Raw genomic sequence first — 22,822 nt, forward strand, 5'->3', positions numbered from 1 at the left:
GTCCTGGCTCAGAAGGAACGCTAGCTAGATGCTTAACACATGCAAGTCGAACTTTCTTTTTCTTTCTTCACTTTCTTTCTCTTTCTTAAAGCGGTATTCCCCCTTGCAAATCAAATCTTTATCAAATACAATCTTTCATGGAATTCTCTCCTAGAGCTGCCGAACTCACTACTCTATTAGAAAGTCGAATTACCAACTTTGACACGCATTTTCAAGTGACTGAGATCGGTCGAGTGGTCTCAGTTGGAGATGGTATTGCACGTGTTTATGGATTGAACGAGATTCAAGCTGGGGAAATGGTTGAATTTGCCAGCGGTGTGAAAGGAATAGCCTTCAATCTTGAAAATGAGAATGTAGGGATTGTTGTCTTTGGTAGTGATACTGCTATTAAAGAAGGAGATCTTGTCAAGCGCACTGGATCTATTGTGGATGTTCCTGCGGGAAAAACAATGCTAGGGCGTGTGGTCGACGCGTTGGGAGTACCTATTGATGGAAGAGGGGCTCTAGGCGATCACGAGCGAAGACGTGTCGAAGTGAAAGCCCCTGGGATTATTGAACGTCAATCTGTGCACGAGCCTATGCAAACGGGGTTAAAAGCGGTCGATAGCCTGGGAAAACTTATCTATCTACTTATCATATTTTTGCCCCTGCTCGGTAGTTCCGTAGCGGGTTTTTTCGGGCGTTTTCTAGGAGCAGAAGGAACCGCTATAATGACCACAGGGAAAAATCTCGTGTTTTTTTCTATACTTATCTTAGGCTTGATCTTTCTGCTTCGTCTTTATTGTTTTAGTTTGAAAAAAAAGTTTGGATTTCGACTTGTCTTTATGATTTATATATCCATTCTAGTTTTCGTCTCTTTCTTTTGCTATTTTCTTCGCGCCTACTTACTTTCCCACTTAGGTCTTCATTTTTTTTATCCTTTTTTGATTTTGAGTGTGGGGGGAGGTGGCGGTCTAGCACTTCCTCTTCCAGCCCATTCCGGCCCATCAAGCCCGTCCTCGTGGACGGATTTTGATATGCAGGTCTTATTGGAGCCCTTTTCCGAAACAGAAATGGAGGGCACGTCGGTGAATTCCGCCCCTGGGGCTGGGGGGGTGGCGCGCGAAGAGGCGGGGCCTTCTCACCAACCATATAATAGTTACATAAAAACTAATACGAGCTTGGAATCTTCTATAAGAAATAGAATATGTGCCCTCGAGAAGGACCATAGCCCGTTTCTCCTGGATAAAGAGAAAGGAGAATATTGGCGCGAAATGAAAACAGCCTTGGGTCAAGTCCCCTCTCAGCGTGAGTATAACCGCTTACTTGACTTCGAGAATACAGATCTCCAGATCCGGGAGCTGAAACACGGGTGTTATTCCCTTTATCAACGACTTCTTTCGGAACATCCTACCTTGGCCGAAAAGGCCTCCTACAATTCTAAAGAAGCCTTTATCGACTTCTTTGACGAGAAACGGGGCGAGCTAGACAAGCTGGAGCTGGACACCCACCCACAAGGGCGGAGCACGGCGGCGGAAAGAGACAGAATAGAACTCCAATTTTTGGATAGCGTTAGGGAGGATCTTATCAAACGGGGGGCCGGCTCTCCGTATATGAATAAAATTCTTGTTGGGCCAAATCCTGAGAAAAGCTATCAAGCGCTGTTTGATGAGCCTTCGTAGTATACCTGACAAATCGGGAGGTGTAGCCGCAATAGCACCAGTTTTTAAGGGGGCAGGATGAATAGAAGACGGAGAGGGGGGTAAGATTGAAGATACTATAGCAGTTTTTTTCTTTGTCGAATTAGCCCATTCAACGAGAGAATTCCGAATTACACCTATCATTTACGAGTGAGTATTACACCAAGAATTTACAAGCTTATGAGTTTGAGAGTTGGCAAGGCACAGGGTGCCATTGAAGAGGAAGTTCAGGATGCTCTATCTGATCCTAAGGTAGGGGCTCTTCCTTGGATGTCTCATTTCATCGGGTTCGGCCAAGCCAACGACTTTCTGCAAAAGGCGGATTGGCGCATTCCATTCAGTCACTACCCCGCCCGGATGCTCTCACCCCTACGCTTTTGGGCGAGACATGAAGGTAGCGCGTAGCGTGTCCGTCTCATCTAGGTTCACCAGGTCCATTGACTTTCATGATTATGAATTACCTACCACTTATTTAGCTCTTAGCTCGAGGGCGATGCCCACTATGATCTTTTCCCAGAATCTCTTCCATGGGCAGGTATGATACTAACACCGAGACTTCCGCATCCGAAAAACAAGAGCAGACGCACGTATCCTCCGGTCTTTCACACCCCCTATCTCTCACGCATTCTTCTTTCCTACGTGAATGAAGGGCGACTCAGTCTGGTAGTTGCCCGCATGTCCAGATCAGCTGTAGGCTCGGAAAGCCTAAATAAAGAAAGACGGAGCTAAAGAGTGACTGAGTTCCTCAGCTCACCTTGAAAACGGGAAAATTCCAAGATCCGGTAGATCCACTATTAATATTAAGGCAGCTGGGTAAATGGAATTCCTTCCATGGACAGTCTGGAGCAAAGGATGTTGGATCCCTTTTGCCCATGTCGTGTCTATTATTCGTCCGCCTTCGCCCTCTACATTCAAATACAGGTTGGTCATAGGCGGTGTTGCTAGCATTGGCCATGACAGACAGAATAGCTATGAGTCGTTTTTCGTCTATCAGTCATACTTTCTCTCGTATCGGGCCTGGGACCCCGTATTTCGCTTCTTCAAGCTTGTCTTCCACGAGAACTAGTAGCGAGCGGATTTCTACTTATACGGGCAGTGGGAGGGTAGGCCTGTTTCTCCATTCCCCATCGGCGTGGCGGGACAGCGAGTGAAGAGGGCTTTGTCCAATATGTTTAAATGAGACCTTTTGATATAGGAAGTCGATCGCGATTTCAGACATCAAAGTGGATGAATCGGTACCAGTAAGCGTTTCAACTGAATCGGTGTGATTGGCTAAGGTAGATGGGAGAAGTAGCACAAAAAGAGGGAGTCCACACACACACACTTCGCTTGACAACGCTGGGCACTTCCATTCCACAGCAATCAATGCCCTTTATGAAGGAAAATCTATATGGGATTTCTCACTGAATTGAACAGTTTTTTTGAGCTTTCGGTCCTTTTTTAAACTGATTACTTTCCTTTCCACCAAGAACTCAACCAAAGAGACCCCTATAGCATAATGAGAGCGATTCAGTTTCCCTTTTGGATCTATTTTCTTTTTATAATAGTTCGGCACCATATCCATATTCTTACCTTTCTTCTTTGCCCTTTGTACTGTTTCGAAGCGTACAAAGTAATCAAGCTTCTCGATCATATAAGAGACTTTCACGGCGCAGAATTCTTTTAGCGGGTGGAAAAAAACCCCAAGAGAAAAAATAAGGACTGCCTCCAGCGTATATTGATCAAATAAATTAAGAAACTCTAAATCCAAGTCCGACAGGCCACACTTTTCTTGCTTTAGATAATCCTTTGCAGGAAGAAGATCTTTTCCTATCAACAGTTTGAACAATTGTGGATAACTACTTAATATTTGAGGTTCGTTAAAATGAAGTGTCATATCCTCTATTTCCATTTGTAGGTCATATAACTCCTGTGGGCTTATGTTTCTATAATCAAATTTATTCGAATTCAACAATTTTAAAACAACATTTTTGTTATTTTTAAAATTCTCATATGTTGCATTACTATCCAGAGTTTCTTCAAGCTTCATGTCAAAACGTTTCCAAAACAAAGAAAGAGTCTTTTCCTTTCTTTCATCATTTCCAGCAGAATCAACATTAACAGGTTGTCCAACATCATCAATGCCATGAATATCATCACCACTTGAAACATATCCATTCGAAGAATAATATCGCACAAATATAACGAAGAAAAGTCTTTTACGTTTGGCATCCATTAGCAGATTTATCGCTCTGCAAGGCGGTTGCATGTACAAGGTGGTCATCATTTCAAATATATTTGTTATTACACTCAAAAGGCACGGCGAGTAGGAAGGATCACAGCTTGCCACCATCAAATCCATATGTTGAATATGGTTGTTGGGGCTAAGCTAAGCATAAGTGATGAATTAGGAGATCTCCTGAAATAGAACCCCTTGCCTTACCCAGGATGAGAAAACTCATCCCTAACTCTATAGGCGCTGAGCTATTAACTATGAAGTCATTAGTCTCAGAGCAGAGTGATTCCGGCTGTTGGGATTTCTGGGGTTTATTCCCACTGAAAATGTGGCATGATGGAAGATTTGACATCCTTTGTGTATTGCTGTTTATATGCATTCTAAACAGGCTCGGGATACTTCCATGTCCACATTACTTTACTGCACACGGTCATCAAAAGAGTCGTGTGGCAAATGATCGCCACCTCAGGGAGACTAGGATGACAGAGAGAAAAGGCATAGGCGCAATTGAGAAAGTCAGATCCCTTCGACCACACAGGGCGAGAGAGGCGACTGGACGCAGGTTCCTTCTTCTTCATGGCGGTTTCTTAGCCAAAGGCGTTTGACCCTGGCCTTTCTTGGCTTTCTTATGCGGTTGGTCGTAAAAAGTAGGAGGCTCGACCGGCTCTGTGGATTTAGGGCTACCCATTTTTTCTTCAGTAAGAAGAGCCTTGGCTTTCATCTCTTCTCTTAGTTGCTGAAGTTCCTCCTCAAGACTAGCAATAATCTTAGAATTCTGATCCTTTTCTTGACTTAGATTCTCACTAAGATTAGCAATCTGATGCTGATATTCGATCTCTTTCTTTTGAAACTCAGATTTGAGCATCTTCAATTCGAGTTTTAGCACCTCGCTCTCTTGCCCACCTAAATCTATTACATGTTTTGGTTTTGTGTCAATCCAAGCACCGTTTTCATCAAATACCGGTTCCCTTTTGGTGCCTATTTTGCTACCTAGACTGACTTGGTATTTCTTTATTGCGATATTAAGCGTGTGCCAATCTACCCGGAAGTGGGATTCGACTGTTATATTCTGCGTTCGGGCCAGATCCGCGAATTGCCCCTCAAACCAGCCGCGATTGACCATTTTTTTAGCCGGACCCTTGTGCCTGATTACGTCGCCTGACTCTTCCGTTTCTAGGGAATAGCTCTTAGGCGCTAAGAAGTGCCCTTTCTTTACTTTGTGCTCTATCTTCAGCTTGCCCAATTCAAGATTTGATACTTCTTCGTCGGGCAGAGGATTGCCTAAAATTGCTGAGTCAGTATCAGTATAATAGCAGTCCTCGCGCGAAATGTACTTGTACATGTGGATACGGGAGCAAGCACTAATAGCAGCAGACAATTGAACCGCCGATATCTTGGGTGGAATCCACTCCGAGTCAGGGGCGTTGGCGGCATTGCTGACATAATTGACTATATAGTAATGGTCCCCCAGGCGATCCCCAAAGATGAAATTATCCTTCTTGATCCAATACTCATACTGGTTACGATTGCATACCACGGTTGTTGTACACTTCGGATTTATGCCGAATCTCGGCCATATAGTGAGTTCATCAGTATTTTGTAGCCAAAAGACATTGCTTCATCGCCCTTTTTCTTTGCTTCTTTGCGTTTCCCGAAGATCGATGAGACAAAGCCTTCAAAGGGACTGGGCTTCTTATTAAACAAATAGCCGCGCAGTGGTACAATTGTGTAACCCAACTCACGTGCATAAATTAGCTCTTCGCTATAGTAGACACCTACGAATTTTCCTGTTGGAAAGAGCAAAGTCTCATTCTCATCGCGATATGGCAAGAAAGGGCGCTTAATGGTAGGGGGGCACACTACATAAGCTTCTATAAATCCGTACAAGGTTGACAACTCACGGCCTTCTAAATTACCATGCCAGACAGGCTTACCACCTGGCATATCATAGGTTTTCATAATGAAAGGGTATAAAGAATTGACATCATAGTAGTACAAGTCCTCACCATAGGGAATATATGTATCAGCATGGCCACCATAGTAGCCGCGTCTGATGAAAGCATCCTCGTTCCGACTTGGGATATGTATAGGCCAGCTCTCCGGATCATAGTATGAAATGCGAAAAATGTTCATAGCTAGGGCTGATAAAGTTAAGCACCCCAATATATCAACCTTATATTGAGTCCAATAAATTTCTTGAGCACTTGCCATTATACCGCCTAATAGTCGAATATCCTGCGTCATATACTTCAGCAATTGAGGGCCCATAGGAAGCAGATGAGACACTTGCAAGTCTGCAGGGGCTATTGGGATTGAGCCTTTAGGTCCTAATTGTGGACATAAAGTCTCCGCTAATGTAGCAAGACTACTTGGAAGAAGCAAGTATGAATCTCTGAGCCGGAAGAGAAGTTTACCCTCCTGATATACAGCTAGCTCATATAGTCGCGAGTTGCGCATAAGGGGCTCGATCGTGTACTTATTCCCAAGAGACACGTAATACTGCATAAGGAGAATCCCATCGAATCCTAAATTATGAAAATATACCCTTTGAATCTTTCTACTTCTAGCAACCACGGCTAAGCGACCAAGAAAGCTGAACAGCATTTGACGACTGCGGTCTTTAAATTCAGACATAATAAGCAGATGGTCCTCACTATAAAAGGTTTCAAAGGCATGTGCAGGCTTGGCTCCAACATCTTCACCCGGCTGCACAACTAGAAACCCGGCTGCATAAGGGACATGCGCATTATCGATCATAACAGTTTCCGTATCCGCGACAATGAAAGCATGACGTTTCTTACTCTTAGGTTTCAATCCTGGGATATGTGAAGGATAACCTTCCTTACGGACCATGCGTTTCGCTTTGGGGGGGGATTACCACTTGATTTGACATCATTCAGTAATTGCCACAGTTTTGTATCATCAATTAGATCGGAAGTCAAAGAGATGTCTTTAGCTTTTGACTGCTTACCGCTCAGATAAACTCTTATGAAGAGGCCTGATAGATGAGATTTTCCATAATCTTCGGCTTTTTTCATAATCAACTTCAAAATATTAGTATATAAACCAAAGGTAGGTGCAGCAGTCCCGTGAGAGTCAAGTAAAGAGAATGCACTACCTACCGTATAGGAAACATCACCTGTAGGTATTTTCATTCTATAGCCAATAGTGCATTTAGCATAATCAAAATGACAAGAATAAGCATATTTAAGTAACAAACACATAACAGCCAAGGCAATGACGTCAATGTCTGAACATTGTAAATAAGGCTCTTTAAAGTCATATTGAGCAATTATCAGTCCCTCATAAGGTTCACTGCTACTTTCCCGATCTATTACACTCCTTAACACACTCAAATGGTAATAGAAAACCTCTTTTGAATAATAGCCAACAGGTGAATCAGCTATTTTCTCTTCTTCCTTCTTCTCTTCCTTAGCTATTTTCTCATCTGATTTAGCTTTAGCATCTGATTTAGCTTTAGAATTCTCATGAAATTGATTCAAATCAAACACTTCGTCAGAGTCAGAGGATGAAGAATCTGAAGATTCAGCAGAGGATGAAGAATCTGAACAATACAACTTGTAGGCATTATAAGAATATGATGGAACTGAAGGAACTAAGCAATACGATGATAGCTGGAGTAGAATAACACAGAGAAGAATAAACTACTAAGCAATAATGTGACATTTGTTGTAAAGGTATGTCACCAAACCTACTAAGTTGAGAAGATGAATTAATTTGGGGGTTATATATTGATATTTGAAAGGGGGGGAGGGATATGGTATACTACTTCTTTCCTATGGCAACTAGTTAGAGTTATGGCGTATGTGTCTAACTTATAGCTATAATATAGCAGTTTTCACTAGTTAGTCAGACATAGCACATAGGTACTTAGTCTCTTCTATACATACCACAATATTTAAGAGCTTTTTCCTTACATAACTACAGTTTATGCAGAGAACTACTTAACAGCCTTTCCCCGTATACATGGATTTATGCTCTATGGTAGATAGAGTTTATAAATTTTTATATCACCTCTCAACACATAGTACTAGTCACAGTTGTGTAGTCCTTGGAGAGAGTTCAGGCTTATGGGTTACTTTGTGAAGTAGTTCCTCTTATTTTGTTTTATATTTTGCTATAAAATATTTATTAATCAATTATATGGTGTACTTACATATTTTATATTTTTTTTCATATCCTTTAGAGTAACATTTTATATTTTGTTATTTTGTTATATATATTTTATAATAGTATATAAATATGTGTATATATATATCTCCTGAAGAGTATGATTTAACATAGGGGTATTTTATGAATACTTTCATATAGGGGTATTTCTTTTTCATAAATGATGCCATTCCCGACTCGCGAAGTGAAGCTCAATCTCTATTCATTAGGTTCAGCGCTAAGATGTAGAACTGACTCGTATATGGGTCAAGAAATCTTCCATCTGTCATTCTCTTTTTGATATAGCAATCCTTCTTAGTGCGAAATGACTCTACAGACTATGTAGGGGAATGCACTATAGGGAGGTCTCAACGAGCCTCATTCTCATACGCACAAATACTAAGTCAAAGTCTTGATTTACCGATGTCATATTATGGGGCTTAGGAATTAGAGACTGCTTGACTTGATGGTACCGGGACCGATGAGTTCGATTGGTGATGGAAAAGCCGCCAGCTTACTAGAAATTGGACTACTAGTAACGTGTAGGGACCAAGTGTCACCATAAGAGGTTTTTCCGTCATTCTGCTTTTCCTTCTGCCCTTGAAAACAAGAGTCGACTTGTATGTGTGACGCATATAGTGAGAAGTTACAATCCATCACTGAAAGAGACCGAAAATGCGGGCAGAGAGTTTCCATCAGCGCTAATTCACCTATTCAGTATATAAACAATTCTAAGTCAACCATCTCTCGAACTGGGAACAACCGAAACCACTTCCATTGGAAGATTCCGCCGGTTGTTCACTACCCCAAGCACATAACCTTAGGGTTTTTCACTATTCGAATTTCGAAAACCTTTCTCGGGTTGGGGCTTACTCTGCTTAGCTCTTGGCTTCTTCCTGGGCAGTTTCAAGCAAAGCAAATATTGAGTTCTTGACTCCGGAGCCTTATCTATTGGCTTAAGCAGCTTCTCGTCTGCTGTCTCGTTTGGAGTTCGTCGAGAGTAAGACAAGAGAAGAGTTTGGCACCTCCCATCATTAGTGAAAGAAGGAATCAATCAGAGCGGGACCTAGCGCAAAAAGTAGCTTCGCTGGCTATGATAGTGCGCTTTAACGCACGTAAGCTTCCTCTTTCTTTAAGGGATCCCAAGCTTGAACCGAAGTCACTCCTTGTAATATCCTATCATAGATCAAGAAAGTCAGTGCCTGACCGTACCTGTATGGATGTCCCCAACAACTCAAATTGTTAATTCATTTTCAGTAAAGGCTACGAGCTAAAAACAACTCATCTTGTAAGCCAAAAACAACCATCTGAGCTGTTTCGAATTCTTCTACCTGGGTGGGGCTGAGAATCTTGAATTTCATGTACCTATCGGGGGACCCCATTGTGGCTTCAATCCAGAGTTTTGAAGCTGCCATCGAATTCGTTTTTTGGTTCTAGTTTCAGTCTAGCGGTAAGGCTGCCTTGGACAAGTTTGGTTGAGTCAAAAAGCGGAACGCGACCAGGCAAGGGAAAAAGGTCTATGAATAATCTCAGCTGTATTTCGCGATATCGAAAGAGCGCCGATCTGTAAACATACAAGCCAGACGACTCCCTCTATGCATTGGATGCTTCTTTTCTTTATTATGAAGGTCAATGATGGAATTTTGCTAAAAAAGAGAAAAAAGCCTATCTCGTTCTCTTTTCCCAGTTGCATGGTGATTGGGTGGCTCGAATGCCGCCGAAAAGGAAAGCTCGCTCGTAAGTCGACTCTCAGAATTGCTTTTCATTTCATTTCAGTCGATTCTTGCATTTCTTAATCCCTGGTGGTGAGGCAGTATTGGATCGGGTCTTCTCTCTACTCGGCTTTGATGAGGACAATAATGATGGTGACGTCGACGTTGACTCAAGAGGGGAGTCATATTTTATATGACTTCTAACAGCGTTGATGAGTTGCATATTCCTCTGTCAAGTGGGCATAGAGCAAGCCTGGCAATGTTAGGAAATCGAGGTGAAACTCCCACATCATGGCCAATTCTTCTTTGCTTCTTCCCTGCGAGCAATGCTAATGGTGCAGGTAGTGGTTGAGGTACTTTGTTCTTTTCAAAGAGTGAACTTCGTTGCTGATTTAACATATCATATCAGAAAACTTGAACTATTTACATGAGCCCTGTAAACCCTTTCTTTCTCGTGGTACCTGCCTCAGCAACTTGAAGAAGTGATGTGGACTCGTGCTATAAATGCATTCTGAACTTGAATCCTCTTTCTTTATTTCCTTAGATAGAGAGAATTTACATCAGTTCATGAAATGAGCCCCTTATCACAGAGTTGGACCCAAAGAGTACTCAATCTGCTGTTTTTCCAGCTTTTTCACTTCCATAAGTTGGCTACTTTTCTTCTAATGGTTAGGCCTTGAAAACTTCATTTTCTTCTTGTTTAGCTAGGGCGTAGCCAATTGAAGTAGTTCTTCGCCTAGCAGATTAGGATCTTGGATAGCAATTGACTTAGAATAGACCCTTGCAGAAGAGCTCCAGATAGAGCCGATACCTCAACCCGGTGAATGGATTTGGTTAACCTGTTAATACCCAAGAGAACAAAACACTATCGAAAGAGCTCCGCACATCCAGTCTTTTACCCCGCCCCGAGGAGTCAGATTTCTTTTCTGGCGTTGTAGACACGCCAGCTACGGTTCCCCGTTGAAGTCGTTGCACCAGCGGCGAATATAAATATAGCGAGTGTGCTGTGGGAAGCCCCTTTAGCTTATACCATCCGATGCAGCTGTGAGCCGATTCTTTGACTTGCTTTCGAGTACTAGATCTCTGGCAGAAAGCATCATTCGGATCCCAATCTCTCTCAAAAACGAGTTCACAAGATGAGTTGAATTTAGCTCGTAGCGCTTACTGAAAATAGAATAGCAAAATGAGATGATGCTTAGAAGTTCACGTTTGATTCATGTTTTTGGAAAGATTTCTGGTTTGTTCATTTGTTTCCCGATAGAGTGACTTTGAGTTGCGATTTCATTCGAACCTGGACTGTCAACTCAGTGTTATATTGCAAGGCACCACTGCTCTTCTTCCTTGTTATACGAAATATTATTGCAAGACCATAACGAACAATTTTGGCTCATTTGATGAGAAGAATGGGTGAAGTGACTTGATTGCACTCAACTTACGTGAACTCGCTGAATCACACACTCACACTACGAAAGAAAGAGGGAAGCTTGATTAGGGACCGGCAAGTCAAGCAGGAGCCAAGTCCATAGCGTCCGCTAGTCATTAATGCTCTGACCGTGTATACTCTTGCTCATCTGGTACATAAACTCTCCTGATTCCTTCCGCTAGATGAGTCTTCTTTGTGTTTCGACAGTTGCCCAAAGGCGCTTTCCGGAACGCTTTATGCGAATTTGACAGATCAAATAACACAAATAAGAACATTTCCATCGCGAACTGATTCACGTAAAGCTAGCGGTAGACCTAGAAGGTATTTATTGCACAAGCTATCTTATACGAATGAGCAAAATGATGTCACTTTATCGGAACACTTTTGTTAAATGAAACCCTTCCGAGAAAGGAAGTTTGTCAATTTCACTAGTCATTGTCTGAACAAAATTAGAATCTCAAATCAAATCCACCTGCTGCTCTTGGCACCGTGGAAGCGGAGATCAGTGCTTACACACCTAAATTCTCAAAAGTGGCAAAACTCGAGCTATAATATGTTCTTCACCATTTTAAGGAGAACTAGCCTTAAAGCTCGCTACAAGGGGCATAGAAGAGAAGTGTTGTAGGATCGCAAGAACCACACAATCTCGGGCGTTCCATACCGCTGTTCCAGAGCGAAGAAGAATAAGAAGCAGCTGAGAAGCGAAGAATCGCGTTGATGCCGGAAGCAACAAAGGAATGAAGGCTTGGTGAGAATGGCTTGCTTCCTTTAAGCATTCACTGACTTCTATGGGTACCTCTCTATTATATTATGAAGCAGACTCAAGCCAACCAGCTGGAAATAGAGGTGACCCATCAACATCTCTTACAGCCTCGCCTTCTGCAGCTCGTGTTTGTGGATAAATAGTGATTCCTATTTCCCTAGGCCTTTCCGAGTCCAGAGCTCATTCAAACAAAGAAGCGAGTGCGGAGATGTGGGAGTCTTTCTCGTTCCCGAAAGGAAAGTGTTCTTATCCGCTATCTTTCTCCATCTCCAACTGGAAACGGAGGCTTTTATTTGATTGAAAGCCCCCTTTCGAGCAGATTTCTTCACAAAGGATGTCTCCCCAACCCGAACGACGTTTGTAGTGCCTAGTCCCTCGGCAAGAAGGCTTCTCTTTGACGGTTCTAAAACTACCTATGGAGCATGGGATGGGCCCACTCTGCACCCGTTCCTAGGACCTTTGCTTACGCAGAGGCCAGTAAATCTATGGGTCAGTTCTGTAATCTTTCAACCCAGGTGTCCAGTAGATAGGTATTACCAAACATCATAGAATGCGGGAAACTCATACTGATTCATACTCATTTAGAATCCGAAGAACTCTCATATTCCACCACCTCTGTCAATGTTCTTCCTCGCGGCTATGCTTTCTTTGTCCAGGCGAAGTCTTCGAACTTGCATCAATCCCCTCAGTTCGAACCAAAAGCAATGGGGGAAAAAGAAGCTGCAGGATGATGACTATTATAGAACAGCCAAAGACGAAGGATTCCTACTCTGTAACTGGCAGAACTCCCATACATGCGGGTTCTCCGATCAATTGAGCAAGATTCCCATTTCAAGTTCATGGTCTCAGAAGTGGATGTCGCGAACAATGCCTAGCTATTAAGGTGTCTAGTTGCGAGTGATTTACAAACAGGGAACTTCAGGGAATCCATTTAAGCCAGACTCAAAAGACTTTTACGCTAGAACTTTCCTATTTGGTTGAGAAGCTATAGCCCGAGTTTGAAAAGCTTCCGGGGAAGAAGACCGAGCCTCTGGCTTTCGCTCCCTATATAGATATAGGCTTTTGAAAGAAATCCCGCTACTTACATGTTCAAATCCTCAGTTAGCAGGCTTGCATCTATGCTACTGGCTGCTGGCGTAAAACCATCAGGCATACCCCACCAAGAGGCATTCCAGATAGGAAAGACAGGTGAAGCAGTCAGATACGAATTGCTCTAGTTCGCCAAGAAGAATAGAATACGGCAATAGGTAGAAAGTCAAGTGCACAAATGCTCATTTACCAATCATGTTCAAAATGTGAAATTGGATAGGGCATATTGACAACCTTTCTTGTCGGGTACGATACACCACTCCACTATTCAAAGCATCGAGTCAAAAGATCTCAAACAACTCTGACTCACCAATGAAACTACAGCTCTTGTTTCTGCCTTTTAGTTGGGAACGGGCCCCTGGCGGATTCCTCAAAGGTTTACTCAACCCCACACCCTGAATATAGAATGGAGGGCCCTTTCTTCCTGATTAGAACCTTTTTTACACCTTTGATCTTGGTTTCCATCTTTGTAGAGCATAGCTGCTGGGAAGAAGGCGAACCTTCCACTGAAAATCAGATTGCTCAACCAGCTTTCTAGCCGCTGACAATGAGAGAGCAGTAAGGGGATAAAGAGCTCCCAAAAGTAGAAAACAGTCGAATCCATTGCCTTCACTGCTAAGAATGAAACCCTTACTATGCTGTATGTTCCGTTATGCTGCGTTGGATGTTTCATTTCATTGGGTCCATGGCCACACGATCAAAACCATATTTTGAATTCAATTCCACCAATGTCTTTTTCATTAAGGTTTAGAAAGCAGTTAAGTAGCTAGAAGCTAGTCCTGCTGCCGATTCATCGATACATATGTTAATAGGTAGAGTTTCCTGCTACTTTGACTATAAACAAATAGGGCCAGGATCGCCGACTACACGGTCGAAGAAAAAGAGTCAGACAGTTGACAGCTCTATCCGACAGCACTGAAACCGGATCCACCTTAGCCCTATCATCCGAACTACTCAATCAACGCTTAGGTAAGCCTCCCTCGCTCGGGTCTTTCTTTCTTTCATGGAGTTGAACTGGTCTTTCAGTCCGGTCAGTTAGTTGCCGATGCCGTGCGGCAGTTTTCGAATCAATTGCCCTGCTTGCTAAGTTTGACCCCTATAGGAGAATGAAGTTTTTCCATTTTCAGATTGTCTTATTAAGGAAAAAGAGCAATTTGACATATATAGGAGACTCAACTGCGAACGTCTCCTTGTCTGCCTAAGTCTGACCCTCTCATTCACTAAAGATCAAGCTAAGGAACTAGCTCCCTTGTGTTTTATTTGAGGAAGTTCGTTAAGCACCTTCCGCTTCCTTACTCACGATTCTAACCAAGCATTCAGGGTTCAGCTTCGTTCTACCAGTCATCCTTCTTCCTATTGGTATATAGGAGCCCATCTAATTCACTGGGGTACGAACGAGAGGCTTTCAGAGCAGAGCTCACAAACTCATAGAGCAGATTCTCAGCCAGAGCCAGTCCAAACCCTGTAAGAGCACTAAGGGCACTATCATGGGCACTGACTGCAAAACCTTATAGAAGAGAATTTAGCTGTCCCTTAGCGATCGAAGAGACATGGCTACCTACTCCGACTCAGACAGAGCGAGCAGGGTTTCTTTTGAGTGAGGGTAAGCAGAGTGACTTTAGAAGGATGACACTCAAAGAAAGTTTCCCATGTAAACGGAATCAATTGCCTCAAGGTTCCGTCTTATCCCTATGAGCTTGGGTTCAGGCGAGGTCCTATGATTAGCATTTGGGAAAACTGGAAATCTTTCGAAAAGGTTGCTTCTTTGCTTATCCAATTCCACACTTCTGGTGGTCACACTTCAGCCGTCCTTCTTTTTTTGTTGTTTGCTGAAATCTTTTCCTAGAAAGAAGTATTAGTCAGAAAGGTCAGCTCGGCAAGCAAATAAGCCAGTGGAATAAGAATGGGGCGTTAAAGGCTCAATCCAAGGGCCTTTCTTTGAAAGGTGCTACTCTTTCAAATGCTGGACAGACAAGTCGGTCGTAGAGCAGCTCTGGATATCCCCAAAAGGCAGAAAAAGAAAAGGAGTTAAAGCAAGCCAAGCAGCTACTCATATCTATCAATCAAGAAAGTCTTGTCTTTCTTTCTTCCACATGGGGGGAATTAAATGGATCATTCTCCTGCCCGTAACCATTCCTGAACTTGGACAAGCGAAGCCCGTATCCAGACCTTCTCTGGAGGTCACCTATGTCAATTAATGGGTCTGGTTCAGAGAAAGTAAAATACATAGCAGCTAGCCATCATTGAAGGGGATTCGCAGGTTGTTTGGCAGCAGCTATTGGTTTACTGTTGCATTCCATATTGAGAGTTACTTTCTTTTATTGTTTATTATATTATATTATAAGTCGGTATGTGTACCTCCAGCAAGAAGAATTCCTTGATTTTACGGCTAAGCAGCTATTTCCTCTCCCGGTGGTCATAAAGTGATGCTTTCAAACTGGCATTCCAGCCAGGCAGAGCTTTCAAGGCCACAACTGATAGAGCGTTTGTTTGTTGGTTGGTTTTGGCTGCTTTAACCACTAGATTGTTGCAAGCAAAGGCGGCTGCGTCCTTCGTCTCGGCTGCCCCCCCATAACCACCAAAAAGCGTGGGGGTTAGCTGGCCCCAATATTTCTTTCTATAAAAGGTATCTCTATGATACGGTCGGAACTCGGCCCACTCTTTCGGACCATTCTTTGACTTCCCTTGTGCGTGTAGATACTTTTTGCAGAATCTGAAGAGGAGAATGAAGAAGTCGGTTTTGATCTATAAACGAAAGAGATCTCTCAGTGCGTACTGCTCCTCCTTCTCTGTCTTGCTGATTTTCTTACTTATTGTATTGATGAATAAAAAGGCAACCCAAAACTCAACTGTTAACCCCCACTCTAGCAATCATAAGGGTATAACGAAAAGACCCTCACAGCTGTGATGGGAACAAGGCGTAAGCTCTAACTAGTGTGCCGGGGTTTCAAGAATGAAGCCAAGTTTCTCACTCAGTCAACCGAGTCACTCCGCAATTCGATCATTTTTAGAAAGACTCCTACTACTCGAAAGCTCTTCCGTATTTATTGGTGTCCAGTTGCGAGCGATTAACAAATAGAAGAATGTGTTCGGTGAGAATGCTCGATCCTATCCTTTTCCGTCTTCCTCATCCTAGCCTCTCCAACTAAGTCACTGCTTCTCCCGCATATGGATATATGGTCAACCCGGGAAGGTTTGCTTTCCTCCCTTTGCCTGTCTCTATTTTCCATAGGTCAACCCCTTCGATCGGTAATTCGATATATATAAGGCAATACTCCGAGGCTTGTGACTGGGTAGATCCCTCGCATGGTCAGCAACTAAAGAAAGAAAAGGAAGGGAGATAAGCATTAGAGAGATCAGGTTAACCATGTTACCCTACGCTTCTTTATTGTCTGGGGGCCTTACCTAGGGTAAGGTACTGAACCAGCAAATCTTAGATGAAAGTTCATACATAAGTGAACTGAAAGTAGTTTTGTTGGTTGTTGACCAACGGAAAGCATGGGAAATGAACTCAAAATAAGAACCAGAGACAAAACATGGAAATGGAAGTCAGTAGAAACTATAATGCACAACGCAGAACCAGATCTAAGTCCCCCGGATACAGGCTTCCGGGACGCACAGAAGGCACCCAAGTCATAAAAGGCTCAGAAGCCCTGGTCGTGTAATGCCCCAGGTTGAACTTACATCTAGCGAGGCCAAGTCGACTAAGGTCTTTCAATCCAAAATCCAAGGATCTAATCCTCGGCAGACGAATGCCCTGATTAAAATACTTAAACCTAATTATGCGTCCCCACAAAAAGGGATTCCAGATGTTGAGGCGAGGTAGATCAAAAGGGATTTTCAATAGGACTCAGATGCCCCTGAACCCCGACCGTAGGTAAGACGTCTATCAGCACTGAACTAATACGTTCTAGTTCCGCTGCAGTCGGCATACAAATAGCAGCTACCTCCGCCTACTCCCTCCGGTTTCAACTTCGGAGTGGTTCTCACGACTCAAGGGCATTCTATATGAGCACTGACCGCTTTGAGAATCACATGTTAGTCAGCGCGTTTGTTATAGTTATATTGTAATATAATATAAAGAGGACTAAAGCTCCATTGAGAGCGATATCTGGATGATTGGCTAGCCCACACATTCCACTACATTCCAGACATTTCAGTTCCAGTGGAATATCCAATGCCAATAGCAGCAGACATGTAGCAGATGTCAAAGGTTTAGACTTCAATTGTGAAGGAAAATGGCATCTAGTCAGTCTATTGGCTCCATCAATAAATTGGGGTTGCTTGCCTCTTGTAAGTCCAAGGCGCAGGGACCTCACTGCCGGAAGAAACGAGAAGGGGAGTTCCAACAAATCGATTGATCCAGGCGGCGTGACGAGAGATTGGCCAAACTTGTAGAAAATCTCATACAGAATTTAATAGGATCGGGTGATTTGATTGTCTCCCTACTACTGCGTGTTGTACCAATTATGGAAGAAGAAGCTGCTGAATTGGCCTATTTGTAATTCCGTTTTTGAGAAATGAAAAGGGAAGAAATAGATTCTCCCGAGCCTTGCTTGGTCACATCCAAGAATCCTATAGGCAGAGGCGAAGAGGAAGCAACTGACAGATAAGTCAATTTCTTATGTAATTTATCCCTTTTTCTTCTTTTGCGTGAAGGAGTAAATCCGTATCTAACTAAGCCAGAAAGTGGGGGCTTGGGCTTCTCAAACGCACACCAACCTGTGTTCAATATGAAGCGATGGAACTAAAGAAGGGTGTAGCTCATACGTAGTGAATCTTATTGGCTGGTTCATTTCCCTTAACCTCCTCCCACCTGAACCATCATATCTGGGAAGACTCTTTATTAATGATAGATGCATCCCAACTTCCTTCTATGTAAGAAAGGGAGCCTTGTTTTATAATGTCAAAAACAAATGCAATGACCATTTCCATTCAAGCTTCGGACTATCTGCCTCAACCGATCTACGTATCAACCGCCTTCTTCTATTGCTTGATCTCGCTCTTGTTTCTTAATTCATGAACTTCTAAATCCTATTTTAGAAGAGAGATAGCAGCAAGCAAAGTCAAGTTTTCTATATTTTCTTTGTCAACTTGTCCGAAAGATTGGTCACAAGCTCTTTCTCTCTCGCTTCAACCAGTCCGTCCGATCCGGCGTCTAGTCTAAATGGGAGGCACTGCCTGCTGAACCAGCGATTCTATTGCGTGATTGAGAACGACTCGAAAGGGATGCTTTGAGGACTGATATAGAGAGAATTGGTTCGATCGCCCAGGGAGGAATGGTGCAGTGAAAGCAAAAGACCTCGTTCCTGAGTCTCTCAATCTTAGGTTAGGTCTTTTTTAGGGAAGATTTACACTAAATGCTTTTCTTCAGGTCCATGAAAATGATGAGTGGAAGAACTGCGACAATTGCTTTAGCGGGAGCTGCTATCGGTATTTACATCCCTTTAGGGGGGATCTTTCACATAAATAGCACCATGTAAGGCGATGGGTAGAACTAAGAGGAATGACTCCTATCCTAGGGTCACTGTAGACGGTGGCGAACATATAAGTATCCTACTTTGTCACAGGTTACGGACAAAGGAACAGTCGTAAATGTTCACCAATTGGTTAGAATTGGTAAGTAACCTACCCGCTATTCTGCTTCTTCATCAAGGATAGGTGAGAAACTGGTATCGAGAGGAATACAGGTGATGCTTCGTGTTTCATAGTCTAGGCTAGGTTCTTCACCATGACCTATTGAGAATGCGTAAAAGTCTACAGCTCCTGCGCTTCTGCCTGGCGAGCGGTTAACCCCTCTGAACCACTTGCTTGGATAGAAGGAAGTTGCAAGAGGGAGTGAAAGTCAAAATGGGATACTCGGTTCACTCCGGCGAAAGTGGTTTCAATAAAGATATGAGCGTGCTACTCCCCGCCCGGTACACTAACCTACACGAACTATTGTTTCAAGTCTCGAAGTTGTGAAGGAACCAAGTCCTTCATATCAAACTGATTGGAGGAGGCTTGCCTCTGTTAAGCTTCTCAATGCCTTTATCCTTAGACCTAGTATTGAAGAACTGCTGCAGACTCCCGATCTCTGTAACTTGGTGTAGGGAAGAAAGTGAAGGTAGTAGAGAGATTTTTCTATTGAGAAATCACTTCTTCTCCAAATTGTGATGTCGAATTCCACAGATGTTCGAAGTCATATTCTTGCCTTGGAGCGAAAGAGCTTCTACTGAAGCTGATGTTCCCCTCTTCCCTTGTTACTAGCAGTTTTGTTCGATTTCTCATTGGAAAACGCTTTCAATTGGATACTCAAAAGCTCCCCTTTTCGGGCGTAATTGGATTAGCGCTTTTGACTTGATTTTGGTTATCTTTGTGACCGCTTTTTGGAAATATAACTTGTGAGCAATCGCTGTCTTGTTTCTCAAAAGGGCTTTGTTGCTCCCTGCCTTTTCACTTCTGTACTTTCTCCAACCAAACAGCTTCTAGAATCTATAAATCCATCTCTATGGCCCTTTTCGAGAGCTTTAAGCCACTAGATACCTCTCTCTCGGGGTATTTCCTATTGATGCGTGTCTCGGAGGTTTTGACTTCTTGACTATTGCCATAGAATTCTATTTTCATTTCTTCCAATCTCAAGCTGAACTAAGTAATGGATTGCTCATACGCTCTCATGTTCGAAAGGATCAGTCAATAAAGAGAACCTGGAAGAAGGAGCCGTGGAGTCTACTCGTTCGAATTGTTCGCACCATCCGCTGGATCTTCGATTTCATATCTCGCATCATCTGATTGATGAACCCTCTCTGACTCAAAACTCTGCCATCAATCCACCTATGAACTGGCATCTAGGAAACTCACCGCGCAAAGGAGCTTTCGTGTATGTACTGCTTGACTTTTCTTTCAATTGATTAGCCGACGAACAGGCTTTCATCCGAGATCTCTTTTCTATATAAAAGAAATATAGTCAGAAGCAAACGTAAGCTGGTACCTTACTTCTGATTCAATGCACATCCGTTCGAGCCGAGAAACCATTTTAAGATAAAAGACAAACGAATGGGAATTGATGATATGACAAATAGCCTTCTCGCTTACCGCATCCAACTGATCTATCTTACAACAGATCCTTATATCCCCGATCTTTTCTTTCTTGCTTATCTGACCGAACAAAACTACGTTCGTCACTCTATGCTAGGGTCGGCGGGTCCCTACACCTACAACTTTCCAAACTTTGAATAGAGATAGGCTCTTTTGGTGGTAACTAAACTAAAGCACGAAACCAAGGGCTTTCGGGCACGTAACCCATGCGCTTTCTCATTTCCCAACTAACAACATGGTTACACAATCTTTCCATTTCCAGAATGAAAGTGCGCTATCAACCTACCTTCATAAAGGCACCCGCACACGAGTGGGAGAAATGCATTTCTCTATAGTTTGCCCAGGACATCCATCTAATTGTAAAAGGGGAGTCAGAGGGCTTAACATTCTAAGGAAGCAAGCTGAACCATGACTCCTTGAACGAACCGGAACCCAACCCTGAGTGGTAGAAGCAAGTTTCCTATTTCGCTCTGGTTTGATAGTCCACTAACACAACCCCAATTTCAATGAAAAAAGGATGCTACGGAAGCTCTTTTCTTGTATAGGTAATCAACTATAAGGTTTCTATCGTAGCGGCTAGCGCGCTTTACTAATAAGATAGAGCACAGAGCAATGGGGTACCGTGAGTGATTAGTGAAAATCTTGTTGAAAAACCTTCTTCCTTAAACAAATGTTCACAAAGCAGAACATGTAATTCCGTCCCGGGCATCAAAGCAAGACCTACCAAGGCCCGATCCAGCAGCAAAGGTGCTCCAATCCTTCTGCCTTAGACTTTGACTTACCGCGTTCAAAGGTAAGCTCGTAACATCCGCAGCATGTGCCTGAGCTTTTGGCTTTTCCTAATCTGCTTTGTAAAGCACCACCGTTTCGAACCAGAGCAACCTCTATTCATTCATCACAGTCTTCCAGCCGGGGGGACTTCTCAATGCTACGACCGAACCGCGAGCAATGCTACGGCCAAACATGATTGTGAAGGTTGATGTAGCGAGTACGAATCAGATTTGAGCAATGCAAATCTTCACTCTAACTTAGATTCATTCGATGAAGCTTACGAGTAACCAGAGGATGCCTTCTTTCTTTACGTATTTCCAACTATAGATCGATCTCGTATGTGGATCATTCTCTCATCTTGTGAAGTCCAGTTAACCGTGTGGTGTCAACAACATAACATCCGCGTAAAGGGATGCTAACAACTCCCAATCCATCTCAGCAGCTGAGGAAGAAGTGATGCGAACAAGTAAGGAAGCTAGTCAGTAGTCAGATTCTACCAAGATTCAGGAAGATTCTCCGATAGATTGAGTAAGATGAACCGATCCATGAAAACCCGTATCAAAAGAAAGAGCAGCCACTCATACAACTACAGCAAACAAGGCTAACAAACATCTGCGCTGCAAGTTTAGCTTACCCCACAATGCCCTTCGTAGTTTTCAGCGTGAAAGCGACTTGTTTGTGGTTGTCACTCTGGACCCAAGGGACTTATTGAAGGGGTCTTCCTTCTTTCATGATTACCCCTTCACTCCTTTGCTCTTACCTGCCTTATTGCGTATATAAGGATGATCTCGCTGGTTCGCCTCTGTCTCCCTTTCATTTCGAATGGTAGGAGCATTTTTAGTCTTCTCTCTCAGGCATTGACTAAGGCCAGGCCACTTCCTCATTTCTTTTTCGCTGTTTGATGGAGTGATTCATAGAAGAGAGAAGTCCTAAAACCCTTGCCGGAGTAGTTGTTCATCAATCAACCAATAGCTAGCTGCTGTTTTCTTCGGCTAATTGGCAACGAGATCTTCTAAATGAATTAGCATAATCCATCCATTTTTCAAATCCATCGAAAAAGAAAGCTGAAATTAGCAAGCTTTTCTTTTCCCGTTTTCTGAGAGACAAGACTTCACCATTGCAAGACCCTTATTGGGGGAAAGTAGCTCAAGTGGAAGCAGAGCAGGATCAGTCAGCGGAATCAGTCAGCGGAATCAGTCAGTGTCGCACCAAAGAGCCATGCCCTACGGGTCTTCACCTACCTGTGGAAGAGGTGAGTTGAGTATAAACTCTCTCTCTCTCGCGCCTTTCTTCAGCTTGTTCCTGTTCGTCTATTCGGGACGGGGCAGGCAGCCCACATACATGAATAGAAGAAGAGAGGGGGGGTTCGAGACAAAGAAAGATCAAGGCGGTCGAAGAAGGCCACAAGTGGAAGTCACCGATGCTTTGGTCATTCAGTTGACTCCTTGCTGCCAGTCCGTGCTTGCTGTCATGCTGGCAAAAGCAGGGGTTTCGGTCGGTTTTACCTACTATTGGATTTGAACCAATGACTCTCGCCGTATGAAAGCGAGACTCTAACCGCTGAGTCAAGTAGGTCAAGCTGAGTCAAGTCAGAGAAAATAGACCCCTATAAGAGAAAGCCGCGCAACCAAAGTTTGGAACCCGGAGCGCTAAGAAAGAGAAAGCGTTATCACTATACGAAATGAAGCAGCGGCTGGCTAGCACGCTAAGCTAAGAGAAACCACTTGGATAACGCGGAGCCCTTCTTTCTCGGGCGTCTGTCTTAAAAAGTGAAGTGGATTCCTTTTCATGCGGGCGTTCTCTGCTGCATTGCTGTTTTCACTCCCCACTCTCCACCATAACAAAATGTTTCCGCTATATCTCAGGAGTAGTCAAAGGAGGCGGGTCCGAGTAGGAAAAAATGAACTCAGAAGTAGGGCATAC

The 22,822-nt window shown here is 43.3% G+C and overlaps 2 protein-coding genes across 2 annotated transcripts; one reads left to right on the top strand and one right to left on the bottom strand.

Moving 5' to 3' along the window:
- The first annotated feature begins 6 nt into the window (after positions 1 to 6).
- Positions 7 to 1,777, top strand: LOC132292862 (uncharacterized). Its single transcript, XM_059790405.1, has one exon. It carries the CDS (start codon positions 138 to 140, stop codon positions 1,659 to 1,661), a length of 1,524 nt encoding a protein of 507 aa, XP_059646388.1. The 5' UTR covers positions 7 to 137; the 3' UTR covers positions 1,662 to 1,777.
- A 2,691-nt stretch (positions 1,778 to 4,468) lies between these two features.
- Positions 4,469 to 9,479, bottom strand: LOC132292855 (DNA polymerase-like). Its single transcript, XM_059790401.1, has 4 exons — positions 9,369 to 9,479; positions 6,773 to 7,529; positions 5,458 to 6,620; positions 4,469 to 5,410 (listed from the first exon to the last, which is right to left on the bottom strand). Exons 1-4 carry the CDS (start codon positions 9,477 to 9,479, stop codon positions 4,469 to 4,471), a joined length of 2,973 nt encoding a protein of 990 aa, XP_059646384.1.
- Between the last annotated feature and the right edge of the window lie 13,343 nt (positions 9,480 to 22,822).

This window comes from Cornus florida, unplaced genomic scaffold, assembly GCF_030987335.1.
Source record: "Cornus florida cultivar Cherokee Brave unplaced genomic scaffold, ASM3098733v1 CherokeeBrave_3.0.0_Hap2_scaffold_87, whole genome shotgun sequence".
Taxonomy (NCBI): Eukaryota; Viridiplantae; Streptophyta; class Magnoliopsida; order Cornales; family Cornaceae; genus Cornus; species Cornus florida.